At 45.6% G+C, this 16,415-nt stretch overlaps 1 protein-coding gene across 1 annotated transcript in view; it reads left to right on the top strand.

The window, feature by feature from the left end:
* The window catches only part of syne1a (spectrin repeat containing, nuclear envelope 1a), a gene marked incomplete at its 5' end in the record, with an annotated part of 201,450 nt that overhangs the window by 53,018 nt on the left and 132,017 nt on the right, over positions 1-16,415 (top strand). The window contains 22 exons of the mRNA XM_084149547.1: positions 2,049-2,213; positions 2,319-2,431; positions 2,611-2,779; positions 2,963-3,059; positions 4,062-4,267; positions 4,936-5,100; positions 5,369-5,521; positions 5,811-5,954; positions 6,314-6,496; positions 6,777-6,935; positions 7,829-7,993; positions 8,179-8,313; positions 8,584-8,742; positions 8,887-9,092; positions 9,221-9,329; positions 9,627-9,791; positions 10,078-10,245; positions 10,515-10,679; positions 11,520-11,660; positions 14,964-15,124; positions 15,315-15,480; positions 16,187-16,414. Of these exons, the coding sequence (XP_084005673.1) occupies positions 2,049-2,213; positions 2,319-2,431; positions 2,611-2,779; positions 2,963-3,059; positions 4,062-4,267; positions 4,936-5,100; positions 5,369-5,521; positions 5,811-5,954; positions 6,314-6,496; positions 6,777-6,935; positions 7,829-7,993; positions 8,179-8,313; positions 8,584-8,742; positions 8,887-9,092; positions 9,221-9,329; positions 9,627-9,791; positions 10,078-10,245; positions 10,515-10,679; positions 11,520-11,660; positions 14,964-15,124; positions 15,315-15,480; positions 16,187-16,414 (3,522 nt within the window). The remainder of the gene's footprint in view (positions 1-2,048; positions 2,214-2,318; positions 2,432-2,610; positions 2,780-2,962; positions 3,060-4,061; positions 4,268-4,935; positions 5,101-5,368; positions 5,522-5,810; positions 5,955-6,313; positions 6,497-6,776; positions 6,936-7,828; positions 7,994-8,178; positions 8,314-8,583; positions 8,743-8,886; positions 9,093-9,220; positions 9,330-9,626; positions 9,792-10,077; positions 10,246-10,514; positions 10,680-11,519; positions 11,661-14,963; positions 15,125-15,314; positions 15,481-16,186; position 16,415) is intronic.

The following is a 16,415-nucleotide window of genomic DNA, read 5'->3' as shown; positions in this document are numbered from 1 at the left end:
ATAGGGTAGAGTAGAGTAGAGTAGAGTAGAGTAGAGTAGAGTAGGGTAGAGTAGAGTAGAGTAGGGTAGAGGATAGTAGGGTAGAGTAGAGTAGGGTAGAGTAGGGTAGGGTAGAGTAGAGTAGAGTTGGGTAGGGTAGGGTAGAGTAGAGTAGAGTTGGGTAGGGTAGAGTTAAGTAGAGTTGGGTAGGGTAGGGTAGAGTAGAGTAGAGTTGGGTAGGGTAGAGTTAAGTAGAGTAGAGTAGGGTAGAGTAGAGTAGGGTAGAGGAGAGGAGAGTAGGGTAGAGTATAGTAGTGTAGGGTAGAGTAGTGTAGGGTAGAGTAGGGTATGGTAGGGTAGGGTAGGGTAGGGTAGGGTAGGGTAGGGTAGGGTAGGGTAGGGTAGGGTATAGTAGAGTAGAGTAGAGTTGGGTAGAGTAGAGTAGAGTAGGGCAGGGCAGGGCAGGGCAGGGCAGGGCAGGGCAGGGCAGGGTAGGGTAGGGTAGGGTAGGGTAGGGTAGAGTAGAGTAGAGTAGAGTAGAGTAGAGTAGAGTAGAGTAGAGTAGAGTAGAGTAGAGTAGAGTAGAGTAGAGTAGAGTTGGGTAGAGTAGAGTAGGGTAGGGTAGGGTAGAGTAGAGTAGGGTAGGGTAGAGTAGAGTAGAGTTGGGTAGGGCAGGGTAGAGTAGGGTAGGGTAGGGTAGAGTAGAGTAGAGTTGGGTAGAGTAGAGTAGGGTAGGGCAGGGCAGGGCAGGGCAGGGCAGGGTAGGGTAGGGTAGGGTAGAGTATAGTAGTGTAGGGTAGAGTAGAGTAGAGTAGAGTAGAGTAGAGTAGAGTAGAGTAGGGTAGGGTAGAGTAGAGTAGAGCAGAGCAGAGCAGAGCAGGGTAGGGTAGGGTAGGGTAGGGTAGGGTAGGGTAGGGTAGAGTTGGGTAGAGTTGGGTAGGGTAGAGTAGAGTAGAGCAGGGCAGAGCAGGGTAGGGTAGGGTAGGGTAGGGTAGGGTAGGGTAGAGTTGGGTAGGGTAGAGTAGAGTAGAGTTGGGTAGGGTAGAGTATAGTATAGTATAGTAGGGTAGGGTAGGGTAGGGTAGGGTAGGGTAGGGTAGGGTAGGGTAGGGTAGGGTAGGGTAGGGTAGGGTAGAGTAGAGTTGGGTAGGGTAGAGTAGAGTAGAGTAGAATAGAGTTGGGTAGGGTAGAGTATAGTATAGTATAGTAGGGTAGGGTAGGGTAGGGTAGGGTAGGGTAAAGTAGAGTAGGGTTGAGTAGAGTAGGGTAGAGTAGGGTAGGGTAGAGTAGGGTAGAGTAGAGTAGGGTAGGGAAGAGTATAGTAGAGTAGGGTAGGGTAGGGTAGGGTAGGGTAGGGTAGGGTAGGGTAGAGTTGGGTAGGGTAGAGTAGAGTAGAGTAGAGTAGAGTAGAGTAGAGTTGGGTAGGGTAGAGTATAGTATAGTATAGTAGGGTAGGGTAGGGTAGGGTAGGGTAAAGTAGAGTAGGGTTGAGTAGAGTAGGGTAGGGTAGGGTAGAGTAGGGTAGGGTAGAGTAGGGTAGAGTAGAGTAGGGTAGGGAAGAGTATAGTAGAGTAGGGTAGGGTAGGGTAGAGTAGAGTAGAGTAGAGTAGAGTAGAGCAGGGCAGTGTAGGGTAGGGTAGGGTAGGATAGAGTAGGGTAGGGTAGGGTAGGGTAGAGTAGAGTAGAGTAGAGTTGGGTAGGGTAGATTAAAGTAGAGTAAAGTAGAGTAGAGTAGGGTAGGGTAGGGTAGGGTAGGGTAGAGTAGAGTAGAGTGGGGTGTATGCTGGTATAGCCTAGCTCTCAAGGACACAAGCAAACATAAAGAGAGGCCTAATCAAATACCTGACCAAGTACTCAGTCAAAGCTCCAGTCAACCAAACAATGAGCAGCATAATTTGAAGGCTCTTTAGCCGAAACATTGAAATAAATCCACAACAGGAGAGATGAGTGTGGGACTTTTTTTTTTCATTTGTGCTGCACAATTTCCCACCAGCATTCAGACAGGCAGTGAGAGACAAAGTAACTTGATCAATAGCTCATTGATTAACATTGTAACCTCCTCCTTACAGCTCCTAGAGTGGCACCTGCAGCTGGACAGGGCTCTGCCCGCCCCCCTGGGTGTGGTGGGGGAGTGGCTACACCAGGCTGAGGGGGCACTACGCCAGGAGGTCACTATTCAACAGGCACCTGACGGGACAGCTAACACTGTCCACATGACCCTGGAGCAACACAAGGTGGGCAATTTGAGCAAGGTGACAATGAGAATCCATTTAACATACACACATCCTTATTAGGTCAGTTCTTATGTACTGTACTATCCTCTGCTTGTGTGTCTACAGGACATGCTCAAAGGTCTTGAAGGTCACCAGCAGGTCTTCCAGAGGATCCATAAAGACAGAAGTGTCAACGGAGTCCCTGTCCCCCCAGAGCAGCTGCAGGACATGGCAGAGAGGTGGGTCTAACTGTGGCTACCAAATGGCTCAAGTTTCCCTGAACAACCATTCAACACCCAAACCACTATTATTTATTTACAGAACATTGACCAGATTACCAGCACTAACTTCGTTGGTTTAAGCTTGTCCTTGTCCATTCAATGCTCACATGTTGACAATTCAGTATTTTGTCTTTAAGAATGAACTTTGTATCGACATCGTCAAACATTCACCTGGCCAAGATGGAGTTCTGGGAGAATAAGCACCAAATGCAGGCGTTCCTGATGCTGGCAGAGTCCAAGCTCAAATCCTGGATCATCAAATATGGCCGACGACAATCAGTAGAGTTAATGTTACAGAACTATGTTGTGAGTCCAACAATATACAGTATTCCTCTCCTTTTAAATGTCACCAATATTTCATCTTACTTTCCCATTAGTTTCATGTGAAGCATTTTGAATGAATAGGTATCTAGGTTAGACAAAAAAGATGTCCTGAATGTTATTCTAATCAACCCCTGATAAGGCTTTTGTTTCTCCTCTCTCGTTCAGTTGTTTGTTGAGGGACAGCAGTTCTTTGAGCAGTACGAGATATTGTTCCAGGCTCTGAAACAATCTTCTGAGCTCTATGTCAAGGCTGATGGCACAGGTGAGTTTTTACAAGATCAAGCTTAATTTGGCAAGCTTTACCTCATTATCTCATCCCTCTATGTTTTCCTATCTACACTACCTACCTGACAAGCAACTGTCTTTGTCTTTTCCCTTTTGATTTAGGCAGTATTTATTGGCAATTTTAGACCACTTAATCTTATCTGGACCCTGGGGCCTAAATCTCCATATCTAGCCCACCACCATTTCCAGTACTGAATATTTTACCTATATATCACCTCTGATCAATTTCCCAAGAACGGCTCAATAGCCAATCACCCGCTATCGTCCAGCATCTCCCAGCATATTCTATCCTCCCTGTCTTTTCTAGTGGTTTGTCCTCTCCAGGCTAAAGTCTAAATGAGGTTTCTCTACTCTCAGCTCTCAGTGGGGAATTCGACCCCATTAGCCGAGCTGCTCTACTTTTGCTGTCTCTGGGCGCTAACATGCTAGCTAGCTTGTTGATTTCATTCAGTTCTAGCCCTGCAGGCTTTATATTAGGGTATGCAGGGGAGAAGAGCTGAGGTGTATCTGACAATCTGAAACGTGATTGGTCGACCTCCGAAAAATGAGGCTCCCCATGAGTGAGTCCAGCCCCAGCTGGTGGTGGGTTTGCTGTGATTTGATTGGTCAGGTTCAGGCTCGTCTCCTGGTTATTTCTGAAGGGTAGCTAGCCCTCAAATGATTGCAGAACGGGGGATATTATATGTTTTCTGCCATTTGGAATGATTGCACTAGCTTGATGTGCAGATGTAATTGGGTTTCTCAGTTCTATAGACCACACCAGCATTCTGTAGTCTTGATGTGCATATGAATGTACTGTGTGGATTCCTTTTTCCTCTGATTATTGATATTCTAAATTTATAACCACTGTTTTCATTCAAATAGGTTTGCCAAGAGACCTTGTTTGATCTCTCACTACCCTGTGTGTGTGCGTGCGTGCGTGTGTATGTGTGAATGTCTGTGTATTTATCCCATAACTCTATGTCTCCTCCTCTCCCAGTGGACGAAGGCGAGGCGGGGGTTAGGAGGTTCATGCGGGAGGTGGTGACCCAGTGGAGGAGTCTGTCTGTGGAGGTGCGCAGTGTAAGGAGCATGCTGGATGAGGTGCTCTCTAACTGGGAGAGATACAGCTGCGCTGTGGCCTCTCTACAGGTCTGGCTGGAGGATGCAGAGGGAGCGCTCAGCCAGCCTGAAAACATAAAACGGGTATGTCTTACTGTAGACCCCCTCACTTGATCCCCATTCACCTGCTTATAAACATTGTAGATTGAGGTAGGCCTCGCATGTCACCAATGAAACAACCACACCTTAACTTCTGCTTTTCTGAAAATGGACCTGAGAAAACTGGTGAAAGCTCTTTTGGAGGGGGTCTTTAACCTTACCATCTTCTGATATACCCAATTCTGACACCCCAATTTCAAAAGGATTTATTAGATTTCAACATCCAAATCATCTTCCAACCAACCATCAAGATTCCCTGCAACTTCCCCATGTCACTGAGGACATCCCAGCTGTCAGGTCACCATGGATACCCCAACTCACAGATCACTGTATAACCCTAATAACTAAACCACTGAGGACAAGACAGATAATTACCCCAACCACTAAATTAATACCCAATGTCATTAATGTCATTACTCTCTCTGTACTTCAATCTTTTTCCATTCCTCCTCCCATCTCTCTCGCTCTCGCTCTCTCTCTCTCTCTCTCTCTCTCTCTCTCTCTCTCTCTCTCTCTCTCTCTCTCTCTCTCTCTCTCTCTCTCTCTCTCTCTCTCATTCTTTCCCTCTCCCGCCCTCTCTCTTCTTCCATCTCTCGTTCTCTCTCCCTCCACCCTCCCATCTCCCTCCCTCCTTCCCTCCTTCTCTCTCTCAGGAGTTCTTCCGCAACCTTTCTCAGTGGATGGATCAGCACTCTGTGATGAACGACGCAGGGAACTTCCTGATCGAGACATGTGACGAGATTGTGTCACGTGACCTGAAACAGCAGCTTCTCTTGCTCAACGGGAGGTGGAGGGACCTGTTCGTCAAAGTCAAACAGGTGACGGAGACATCACACACCTGATCATGGAGACACAGAACAAACTGATCACAGTATTAGACCTGTTGGACATAAGCTATGGGACACACATGTAGGTAGTGGCACACAGAGATAGTTAAGACCCATCAGAGATGCGGATAAATGAACACACCTGCCCTATTGCCATTGACACAGTTGACTGAACACAGCTGACGAAGACACACCTGTTACAGCCACAGCAGGTTATATTAAGTCTCAAACCAACACACTCTACCCCCTGTCTCTGTAGTACACCCGTGAAGATGAGCTGGACAAGTGGAGGAGGGACCACCTGAGGGCCATCTCTGCCCTGAGGGAGCTGCTGGACGGTGCAGAGGTGAAGCTCAACGCCCCTGTACAGGTCTCCTTCCTCAACATCAGGTCTTTCTTACAGGATGTGGAGGTAGGTCATGAGTAGGCCGTGTAATATGCACGTACAGACTATTATCATGTTGTCTGAGCAGTTTTTATGAAGTAGCATACAAACCTATATTTTATTCTGTGGTCAGAATGCTGTTTGCTTCTGTAAAGATACTGTGCTAGATAGCCTTCCAGTTTTCACAGTAAGCCACAGAGTAGTTCCAGTAAATACTCCACAAACATTGCTAAGGCAGGTATGATTGAATCCAGCCCTTGTAAACACACAACTAAGATGAGCTTTCTCCTTCTTTACTTTCACATCTCCCACTCAGAACACCAAGAAAAAGGTTGTTGCCATGGAGACACAGTACAAGTTGGCTGCCCGCAGTGCCCAGCTTCTGTCCAAGGATGCCCCGCAGGAGGAGGGCGCCAAGGCCATGGCTACCATGACAACGGTCAAAGGTCAACTCAGTAAGGTTGGTATCACCAGAGGGTAAAAATAATGTTTTATTAATCCTTTCCTGCCTCAAATCTTCCATCTGCCAGTGTCAGCTGCTGCAATGTTTTGTACTGGGGTGCCTTTTTTATACTGTTTTGTTCATCACCTACAAACAATGGACTAAAATGATCTTAATGCCGCATTTCCATAGAGGATTTATTCCAGTGTTTTACCCAAATGGCTCAGACTTTTCTGTTTAATGCTACAAAAGTTTCAGCACTGTACTGGATCTCTCTAGGAATGAATGACCTCCCTCTCTCTGATCCCTCTGCTGCATTCTAATTATGGACAATATTGATTCTCATGGAGCCTTGTTCCCTCTGTCTCTGTCCCAAGGTGAGGGAGAGGTGCCCTTCTCTGGTGAGGGAGTGCCATGGACTGCTCCCCCTGCTGGAGGAGATGGAGAAGCACATCACAGGCTTCTACCAGGCTCTGGAGAGGGCCAACCGGATCACTGCAGCAGGCAGAGACCCAGAGCCACAGGCTCAGGTCCAGGGACAACACAAACACAAGTGGCAGGTGAGCTAGGGGACTAGGGTGTGTGTGTGTGTCTGTGTGTCCTTTTCTCTGTGTATAAAGAAAAGTGGTTGTGTATATGTTACATATTAGTTATTTAGCAGATGCTCTTATCCTGAGCGACTAACAGTAGTGAGTGCATACATTTTCGGTACTGGTCCCCTGTGGGAATCGAACCCACAAACCTGGTGTTGCAAGCGCCATGCTCTACCAACTGAGCCACACGGGACTATATCCTACTCTGTGTGTTTATATATCAACTGTACTCCCTCTGTCCCTCCAGGACCTCCTGAGCCAGCAGCAGAGCTGTAAGATGTGTGTGTCTGTGATTGAGAGGAACCTCCACTCCCTGCAGAGGGCGCTCTCCTCCAGCAAGGCCCTGAGGAACTTCGACCAGACCCTCCTGCAGAAGAGAGTGGCTGAGATTCAGACCTCTGCACAGGTTAGCATTACTGTACTCAGGTGTCATATAGGAACTACATATAGGAACTACATTACCCATGATATCGCGTAATGTTGTCTGTGCCTAACAATATTTGTGCCATGTTTGTGCTGCTACCATGGTGTGCTGCTGCCATGTTGTGTTGTCATGTTATGTTGCTGCCATGTTGTGTTGTTGTCATGTTGTTTTGCTACCATGTTGTGTTGTCGTGTTGTGTTGCTGCCATGTTGTGTTGTGTTGTTGTCATGTTGTGTTGCTACCATGTTGTGTAGCTACTATGTTGTGTTGTCATGTTGTGTTTCTGCCATGTTGTGTTGTTGTCATGTTGTGTTGTGTTGCTGCCATGTTGTTTTGTTGTCATGTTGTGTTGCTGCCATGTTGTATTGTTGTCCTGTTGTGTTGCTGCCATGTTGTGTTGCTGCCATGTTGTATTGTTGTCATGTTGTGTTGCTGCCATGTTGTGTTGTTGTCATGTTGTGTTGTGTTGCTGCCATGTTGTGTTGTTGTCATGTTTTGTTGCTGCCATGTTATGTTGTTGTCATGTTGTGTTGCTGCCATGTTGTGTTGTTGTCATTTTGTGTTGCTACCATGTTGTGTTGTTGTCTTAGGTCTCTCTCTATGTAGTTGTTTTGGTGTCTCTTTTGACATGATGTGCGTTTTGTCCCAGTCATTGTACTTGAGAATTTGTTCTTAATTGACTAAAGGTTTAAAAAATTAAAAAATAAAAAGATTTCAGACTCGGGAGCTCACATTAACGGTTTTGAACACTGAAAATATCGTCATCGACTTGATCAAAGATGATTGACAGTTAGGGGTCACATACAACTACAGTAACTACATGACCCACGCAGCATCACTACATCTTTACCACCCTTTGTGCTCTCCCCTCCCAGGGTCTGTTGAAGGAGGTGGGGGAGTGGAGGAGGCAGGAGGAGGCCAACAGCACCATGAGGAGGAGGTTTGAGGAGTCTCGTCAGGAGCTGGAGAGAGTGCTGAAGGTGGCAACCACCTGCCTGAGAGAGGGGGGATACGCAGAGGAGCTGCTGAAAAAACACAGCGTAAGACTTGAAGAAAAACACCACTCAATCAACAGTCAACTTCACTCAGTTTAGATGAGTGGGAGGAATCACTTTTAGAGATTAATTTGAGACTATTGAGACTACTTGAAATGATTGAGATAATACAATAATAAAATGAAAAAAAAATTCGCTCCCCCTCTGACTTTTTTGTGTATTCCGTTCAGGAGTTCTTTGGGCAGCTAGACCAGCGGGTCCTGAGTGTGTTCCTAAAGGCGTGTGACGATCTGACAGACATCCTGCCTGAGGTGGAGCAGCAGGCGCTACAGGACACCGTCAGGACACTGCACAAACAGTGGAAGGTCAGAGAGCAAAGTTTGATCACTTTCATACATACGATAGTAGTAATACTGATAATGCATTGCATTTATATGGCACTTTTCATTAAAGTCTTAAAGTGCTTTATAATATTACATGGGGGTACAATAGCATCCATCTTGTAGAGCATCCTTCTGGACTGCTGTTTCTTCATCCTTGTGTAATATTAGGCAGTGTCCTTGTCTCTCTGTCTCTCTTGGATGCTCTGAAAAACCATGTCCATTTAGTCTCCCTGTGTCCTTGTGCTTCTGCAGGACATCCAGATAGAGGCGCCGTTTCACCTGCAGCGTCTGAAGGTGGAGGCGGAACGAGGACGGGCAGGGGCCATCCTACAGGAGTGCAGGGCAGAGCTGGCCAGAGAGAACCAAGCACTGACCACCACAGGCAGCGAGACAGTCATCAGAGAACACAGGGTGAGAGAAGGAAGGAGAGAGAGTGAGGGAGGTATTGAAGGAAGGAAGGAGAGAGAGTGAGGGAGGGAGGTATTGAAGGAAGGAGGGAGAGAGGGGCAGGAATGAGATCACCCTAACCTCACCATTATATGTGTCTATCCTTAGACCTTCTTCAGGGAGAAAGCCCCTCTCAGTGTATGTGAGAAGAGGATAGGCAACATGGAGGAGCTCTGTCAGACACTCCCTGACAACGACCCTGCTAGACGAACCCTGGACTCCACCAGGAGGGCCCTGGCAGAGGTCAAAGGCCAGATAGAGGCCACCCACCTGAAGCTGCAGCAGCACTCCCAGTGGAGGGAGTGGAATGACAGGTGAGAGGGGACAGAGATAGACGTTTCTCCAATGTCATATATATATATATTTTTATGCTGATGTGAAGTACCGTACTTGTAAAGAAATAATATGATAATGTAGAATAAAAAAATCCCCCTTGATCCAGGTTCTCAGAGCTCTCTGATTGGCTGTCGTCTCAGAGAAGCCAGGTGAGGCTCCTGAGGGAGAGAGCCAGAGATCCCTCCCACCAAGAACAGGTGGATACTACTGTCCAGGTGAGCAAGATGTGCTATATCCCAGAATTACCACAGAGTTCCATTTCCCCATTGATACAGAACCTCTTCATCTTTACTACTACCCCTTTCCATCCCTCTCAATCTCTCCCACTTTATCCCAAATCCTCATATCCCATTTTCATATCTCCCTGTCTACCCATTCCTCCCTCCTCCTACCCTTCACCCTTCACCCCATACCTCTCCCTCTCTACTCCTCAAACTCCCCTCCCTTTCTATCCCAAATTCTGTCATCCTCCTACCCCTCTCTCCCCCTTCCTCTCCCCCTCCCTCCCATAGGAGCTCCAGAGGGCAGCAGAGGGGCAGGAGGAGAGCCTGTCCTGGCTGAAGAGTCATCTGGCTGTACTGACAGAGGTCAGTCCTGAGGTGGAGGCTATTAGACAGAGGGCTGCCCTGGCCAAACTCTCCTCTGACTTCACCGCCCTCCTCTCCTCTCTCTTGGAGGTAAACCATCTTATTTTTTTAGTTATGGAGAGACAACTGTCCCCTTGTCATGAAGGTCAGAATTGAGAGACTGATCTCTGTTCCTTCCTTGCCTATCTATAAAGTGAACTGGTGATCCCTGCTCTATTACAATGTTATTATGCTGGTCTAGTCTGTGTTATATACCTGTATACATTATGTTTTAAGGACCTGCCTTACTATCTCTCTCGCTCTCGCTCTCTCTCTTTCTCTCTCTCTCTCTTTCTCTCTCTCTCTCTCTCTCTCTCGCTCTCTCTCTCTCTCTCAGTGGGGACAGGAGGGGTCTGTGAGGGTCCACAGTGAGGAGCTGAGGGAGGATGTGCGTTGTGCTCTGGAGGAGGTTCTCAGGGCTCGAAGGGAGGCTCAGGAGCAGACCAGCAGGATCCTGGAGGCAGATAACCCAGAGGAGGCCAGGCAGCTGCTCCTCATACACCAGGTAGGGGCTGAGGGAGGGGTGGGCTGAAGCTGCACATTCCCACTGTGTAACTGTACTGTCTCATGAAGCCATTGTGTGTGTTTGAGATCAACTACATTGCATTGCAGTCGGACTGCACAATCAGAATCACTGATATACAAATCACCTTGCATCCCAAAACACTACTTAGAAGATTAGCAATTCTGTGCTTCTCCTTGCTCAAAAGGATCCCCTTAAACACATTGATTTTCTCTCTGACTTCCTGCCTCTATCGCTCTGTGGGTCAACAGCAGCACCTGAAGCGTCAGCAGACTGACAGGAAGAAGGCGGAGCTACTAGTCGCTCACTGTCGCCAGCTGCAGAAGGGGGAGGGGCTTAGCAGCTCACTACGGGAACTAGAGGGTGCTTTCAGAGAGGTGGACCGCAAAGTAGGGGCCCAGGAGCACAATCTGCAGGTACAACGTCTCTGGATAAACTACATCGTATTCACACATGTGGGTGTGTTGAAATGCATGTGCATGTCTTCCCATTGATCTTTCTGTACATGCACCTTCCCTGATCAATGATTGGTCCTTGTCCTGTGTTAACTTGCCATTGATCTGTGTGCTGTGTTTTTGACTTACACGTTTTCTTCTTACCCTCGGGTTTCAAGTAAACATGTCCCTCTCAGCCTTGTCATTGATCAGTTTAAATCTGTGTGTCTGTCCCATTTGTTTGTGTGTGGGTGTGGCTGTGTGTGTGTGTGTGTTTGTGCGTGTGTGTATGTGTGTGCAGGGTAGGGGAGTAACTGATTACCAAAAAAAAACGTTATTTTACCAGCAAAAATATTGTAATCCAATTGCAGATACTCTTGAAAAACTAAACTTACTTATTGGATTACTTTTAAATTCAGAAAGGATGTTTGCAAAAAAATACATTATAACACCTTTCTGTTTTCTCAATGACATTCAATTTAGCATTGAAAAAAAGCACAAGTTTAACTTTGTTCTCCCAGAGTGAGTCTGACCACAAGTCAGAGACCACTATGATGACAAACCAAATGTGTTTGATGGATCCTTTTAGTCTTCTTCTAAAGCCTCTTAAAGGTAAAGTAATCCAAAAGTAACTGAAAGTAATCAGATTACGTTACTGAGTTTGGGTAATCCAAAAGTTACGTTACTGATTAAAATTTTGGACAGGTAACCATTAACTGTAACAGATTACATTCAGAAAATAAACTACCCAACCCTGTGTGTGTGTGCCCGTGTCCACATATGTTGTGTTTGTATTCAACGATATCTGTGTGGGATCCTCAGGCGACTCTGGGTGCGTGGCAGGAGTTTGAGGCAGAGAGAGAGGCAGTGTGGCAGTTTGTCAGCAGTACCAGCCCTGTCTTACAGAGGGAGCTCATCTTCAGCAGCCTGGACAGCCTCAGGACTGAGCTGGGGTTTACCAAGGTAAGTCTGAAAGAGATACATCCAGTGTGTGTGTCTGTGCATATACAGTGGCTTGTGAAATTATTTACCCCCCTTGGCATTTTTCCTCTTTTGTTGCCTTACAACCTGGAATTAAAATGGGTTTTTGGGGGGGTTTGTATCATTTGATTTACACAACATACCTACCATTCTGAAGATGCAAAATATTTTTTATTGTGAAAAACAACAGAAAACTTGAGCGTGCATAACTATTCACCCCCCAAAGTCAATACTTTGTAGAGCCACCTTTTGCAGCAATTACAGCTGCAAGTCTCTTGGGGTATGTCTCTATAAGCTTGGCACATCTAGCCACTGGGATTTTTGCCCATTCTTCAAGGCAAAGCTGCTCCAGCTCCTTCAAGTTGGATGGGTTCCGCTGGTGTACAGCAATCTTTAAGTCATACCACAGATTCTCAAATGGATTGAGGTCTGGGCTTTGACTAGGCCATTCCAAGACATTTAAATGTTTCCCCTTAAACCACTTGAGTGTTGCTTTAGCAGTATGCTTAGGGTCATTGTTCTGCTGGAAGGTGAACCTCCGTCCCGGTCTCAAATCTCTGGAAGACTGAAACAGATTTCCCTCAAGAATGTCCCTGTATTTAGCACCATCCATCATTCCTTCAATTCTGACCAGTTTCCCAGTCCCTGCCGATGAAAAACATCCCCACAGCATGATGCTGCCACCACCATGCTTCACTGTGGGGATGGTGTTCTCGGGGTGATGAGAGGTGTTGGGTTTGCACCAGACATAGCGTTTTCCTTGATGGCCAAAAAGCTCAATTTTAGTCTCATCTGACCAGGGTACCTTCTTCCATATGTTTGGGGAGTCTCCCACATGCCTTTTGGCGAACACCAAACATGTTTGCTTATGTTTTTCTTTAAGCAATGGCTTTTTTTTCTGGCCACTCTTCCGTAAAGCCCAACTTTGTGGAGTGTACAGCTTAAAGTGGTCCTATGGACAGATACTCCAATCTCCGCTGTGGAGCTTTGCAGCTCCTTCAGGGTTAACTTTGGTCTCTTTGTTGCCTTTCTGATTAATACCCTCCTTGCCTGGTCTGTGAGTTTTGGTGGGCGGCCCTCTCTTGGCAGGTTTGTTGTGGTGCCATATTCTTTCCAATTTTTAATAATGGATTTAATGGTGCTCCATGGGATGTTCAAAGTTTCAACAAAAAAAATTATAACCCAACCCTGATCTGTACTTGTCCACAAGTTTGTCCCTGACCTGTTTGGAGAGCTCCTTGGTCTTCATGGTGCCGCTTGCTTGGTGGTGCCCCTTGCTTAGTGGTGTTGCAGACTCTGGGGCCTTTCAGAACAGGTGTATATATACTGAGATCATGTGACAGATCATGTGACACTTAGATTGCACACAGGTGGACTTTATTTAACTAATTATGTGACTTCTGAAGGTAATTGGTTGCACCAGATCTTATTTAGGGGCTTCATAGCAAAGGGGGTGAATAGATATGCATGCACCACTTTTCCGTTATTTTTTTTTTTTTTAATTTTTGAAACAAGTTCTTTTTTTCATTCCACTTCACCATTTGGACTATGTTGTGTATGTCCATTACATGAAATCCAAATAAAAATCCATTTCAATTACAGGTTGTAATGCAACAAAATAGGAAAAATGCCAAGGGGGATGAATATTTTTGCAAGGCACTGTATACAAATTCAAATTGATGATGATCATGAAAATTGACAATGACCACAAGCACAGTGTTTATTAGTTGGTTATTATTCTCAACAGCTGTATGGACAGTGCCTTCAGAAAGTATTCACATCCCTTGATTTTGTCCACATTTTGTTGTGTTACAGCCTGAATTAAAAAATTATTAAATTGAGATTTGTTGTCACTAGCCTAAAGTGGAATTATGTTTTTTGAAATTTTTACAAATTCATAAAAAATGAAAAGCTGAAATGTCTTGTGTCAATAAGTATTCAACCCCTTTGTTATGGCAAGCCTAAATAAGTTCAAGAGTAAAACATTTGCTTAACAAGTCACATATTAAGTTGCATGGACTCACTCCAATAATAGTGTTTAACATGATTTTTGAATGACAACCTCATCTCTGTACCCCACATATACAATTATCTGTAAGGTCCCTTAGTCGAGCAGTGAATTTCAAATACAGATTCAACCACAAAGACCAGGGAGGTTTTTCAATGCTTCGCAGAGAAGGGCACCTCTTGGTAGATGGATAAAAAAAGAAGCACACATTGAATATCCCTTTGAGCATGGTAATGTTATTGATTACACTTTGGATGGTGAATCAATACAACCAGTAACTACAAAGATACAGGTGTCCTTCCTAACTCAGTTGCCGGAGAGGAAGGAAACCGCTCAGGGATTTCACCATGAGGCCAATGGTAACATTAAAACAGTTACAGAGTTTAATGGCTGTGATAAGAGAAAACTGAGGATGGATCAACAACATTGTAGTTACTCCACAATACTAACCTAATTGACAGAGTATTCCAAAATATGCATCCTGTTTGCAATAAGGCACTAAAGTAATACTGCAAAAAAATGTGGCAGAGCAATTAACTGAATACAAAGTGTTATGTTTGGGGCAAATCCAATACAATACATTACTGAGTACCACTCTCCATATTTTCAAGCATAGTGGCGGTTGCATCATGTTATGGGTATGCTTGTAAATGTTAAGGACTGGGGAGTTTTTTAGGATAAAAAATAAACAGAATGGAGATAAGCACATGCAAAATCCTAGAGGAAAACCTGGTTCAGTGTGCTTTCCACCAAACACTGGGAGATGAATTCACCTTTCAGCAGGACAATAACCTAAAACAGAAGGCCAAATCTACACTGGAGTTGCTTACCAAGAAGGCAGTGAATGTTTCTGAATGGCCGAGTTACAGTTTTGTCTTAAATCTGCTTGAAAATCTATGGCAAGACCTGAAAATGGCTATCTAGCAATGAATTTTGAAAAGAATAATGGGCAAATGTTGCACATTTGGAAAGCTCTTAGCGACTTACCCAGAAAGACTCACAGCTGTAATAGATGCCAAAGGTGATTCTAACATGTATAGACTCTGGGGGTTGAATTCTTATCTAATAAAGTTATGTTAGTGTTTTATTTTTCATGATTTTCTTTTACAAATGATAGAATTGTTCTTCCATTTTGGCATTACAGTGTATTTTGTGTAGATCGTTGACAAAAAATGACAATTAAATCCATTTTAATCCCACTTTGTAACACAACAACATGTAGAAAAAGTAAAGGGGTGTGAATACTTTCTGAAGGCACTGTATCAATTTGTTTCCAGGGGCTCCATAAGAAGAGTTGGGAGTATGTGGTACAGACAGACTCCCTGTTGAGGAAGGCAGCAGAGATTCAGCTGGGTCATAAGAACCAGACCCTCCTACAGCAGCAAGCCCAGCAGGCCACACAACAAGTCACACAACTGGAGGCCAGGCTCAAGAAGATGTAAGGATGTCTCCCTTCTTTGTACTTACTTTCTATGATATATTCACATGCACAGTACTTTTCCTGCTTCATCCTATTCAGTTGTAGCAATACTGTAGTAGAATGGTTGTGTGTGTGTGTGTGTGTGTGTGTTTGTGAGTGTTTGTGTGTGTGTGCGCAGACTGACTCTCCTCCTGTCCTTGTCTTGCAGTGTTGACCAGCTGGAGATGGTGTGTGTGTGGTGGGAGCGTTTCATCAGGGAGTCAGAGGCCTTCTCCTCCTGGATCTCAGAGAGGGAGCAAGAGCTGGACACTGTGGACCCCACCTCCTCCTCCTCCTCCTCAGACCCCCTTGATAAACACATCAGCACAGTGGAGGTATGATGTGTTTGTGTGTGAATGTGCATACATGCGTGTTTGTGGGAGAAATGCAGTTTAGTATCACAGCGTCATACTGTCCTTTATACTATTCCTCCCTCCCATTCACACTCAATTATATAGAGTCAAGAAGTAGTCTGTGCTTTGGTCACGATCAGAGCATCGCTTCGATGACTGTTTAATGAATGCCCTACATCAGTGTCTGTATCACTGTGGGCCCCAGTTTCTACACACAGGCTTTCAGATTGTATGTGAACAGATGAACAGAGACTGTAGAGACTGATCTAATAGCTCTATTGGGATCTACTTTGAATTGCTTTCTCTCTCTCTCTGTCTGTCTCCCCCCTTTCTCTCTCTCTCTCTCTGTCTGTCTCACCTCTTTCTCTCTATCTCTCTGTTTCTTCCTTCTTTCTCTCTCTCTCTGTCTGTCTCCTCTCTTTCTCCCTCTCTCTCTCTGTCTCCCCGCTTTCTCTTTCTCTCTGTCTGTCTCCCCTCTTTCTCTCTCTCTCTGTGTCTCCTCTCTTTCTCCCTCTCTCTGTCTGTCTCCACGCTTTCTCTTTCTCTCTGTCTGTCTCCACGCTTTCTCTTTCTCTCTGTCTGTCTCCCCTCTTTCTCTCTCTCTCTGTGTCTCCTCTCTTTCTCCCTCTCTCTGTCTGACTCCTCTCTTTCTCTCTCTGTCTGTCTCACCTCTTTCTTTCTTTCTCAGTCTGTTGGAGCAAAACTAGAAGAGCGGGCAGCCATGTTGTCCCACCTGGAGGCGGAGTCAGAGGCTCTGTCAGGGTTTGTGACCCCTGGGGAGGCGGGGCGTATCCGGGCGCGGCTGTCTCAGATGGAGCGGTACTGGGAGGAGCTGAAGGAGAGCATAGAACAGCTGGGGGGACAGCTCAACCAGAACGCCACCTACAGGCAGAGGTTTAACGACAACCTGGAACAGG

Source organism: Coregonus lavaretus (assembly GCF_964263955.1).
Source record: "Coregonus lavaretus genome assembly, chromosome: 31".
Lineage (NCBI taxonomy): Eukaryota > Metazoa > Chordata > Actinopteri > Salmoniformes > Salmonidae > Coregonus > Coregonus lavaretus.
Note: the sequence above shows the minus strand (reverse complement) of the source record. Positions and strands in the feature narration are given on the sequence as shown.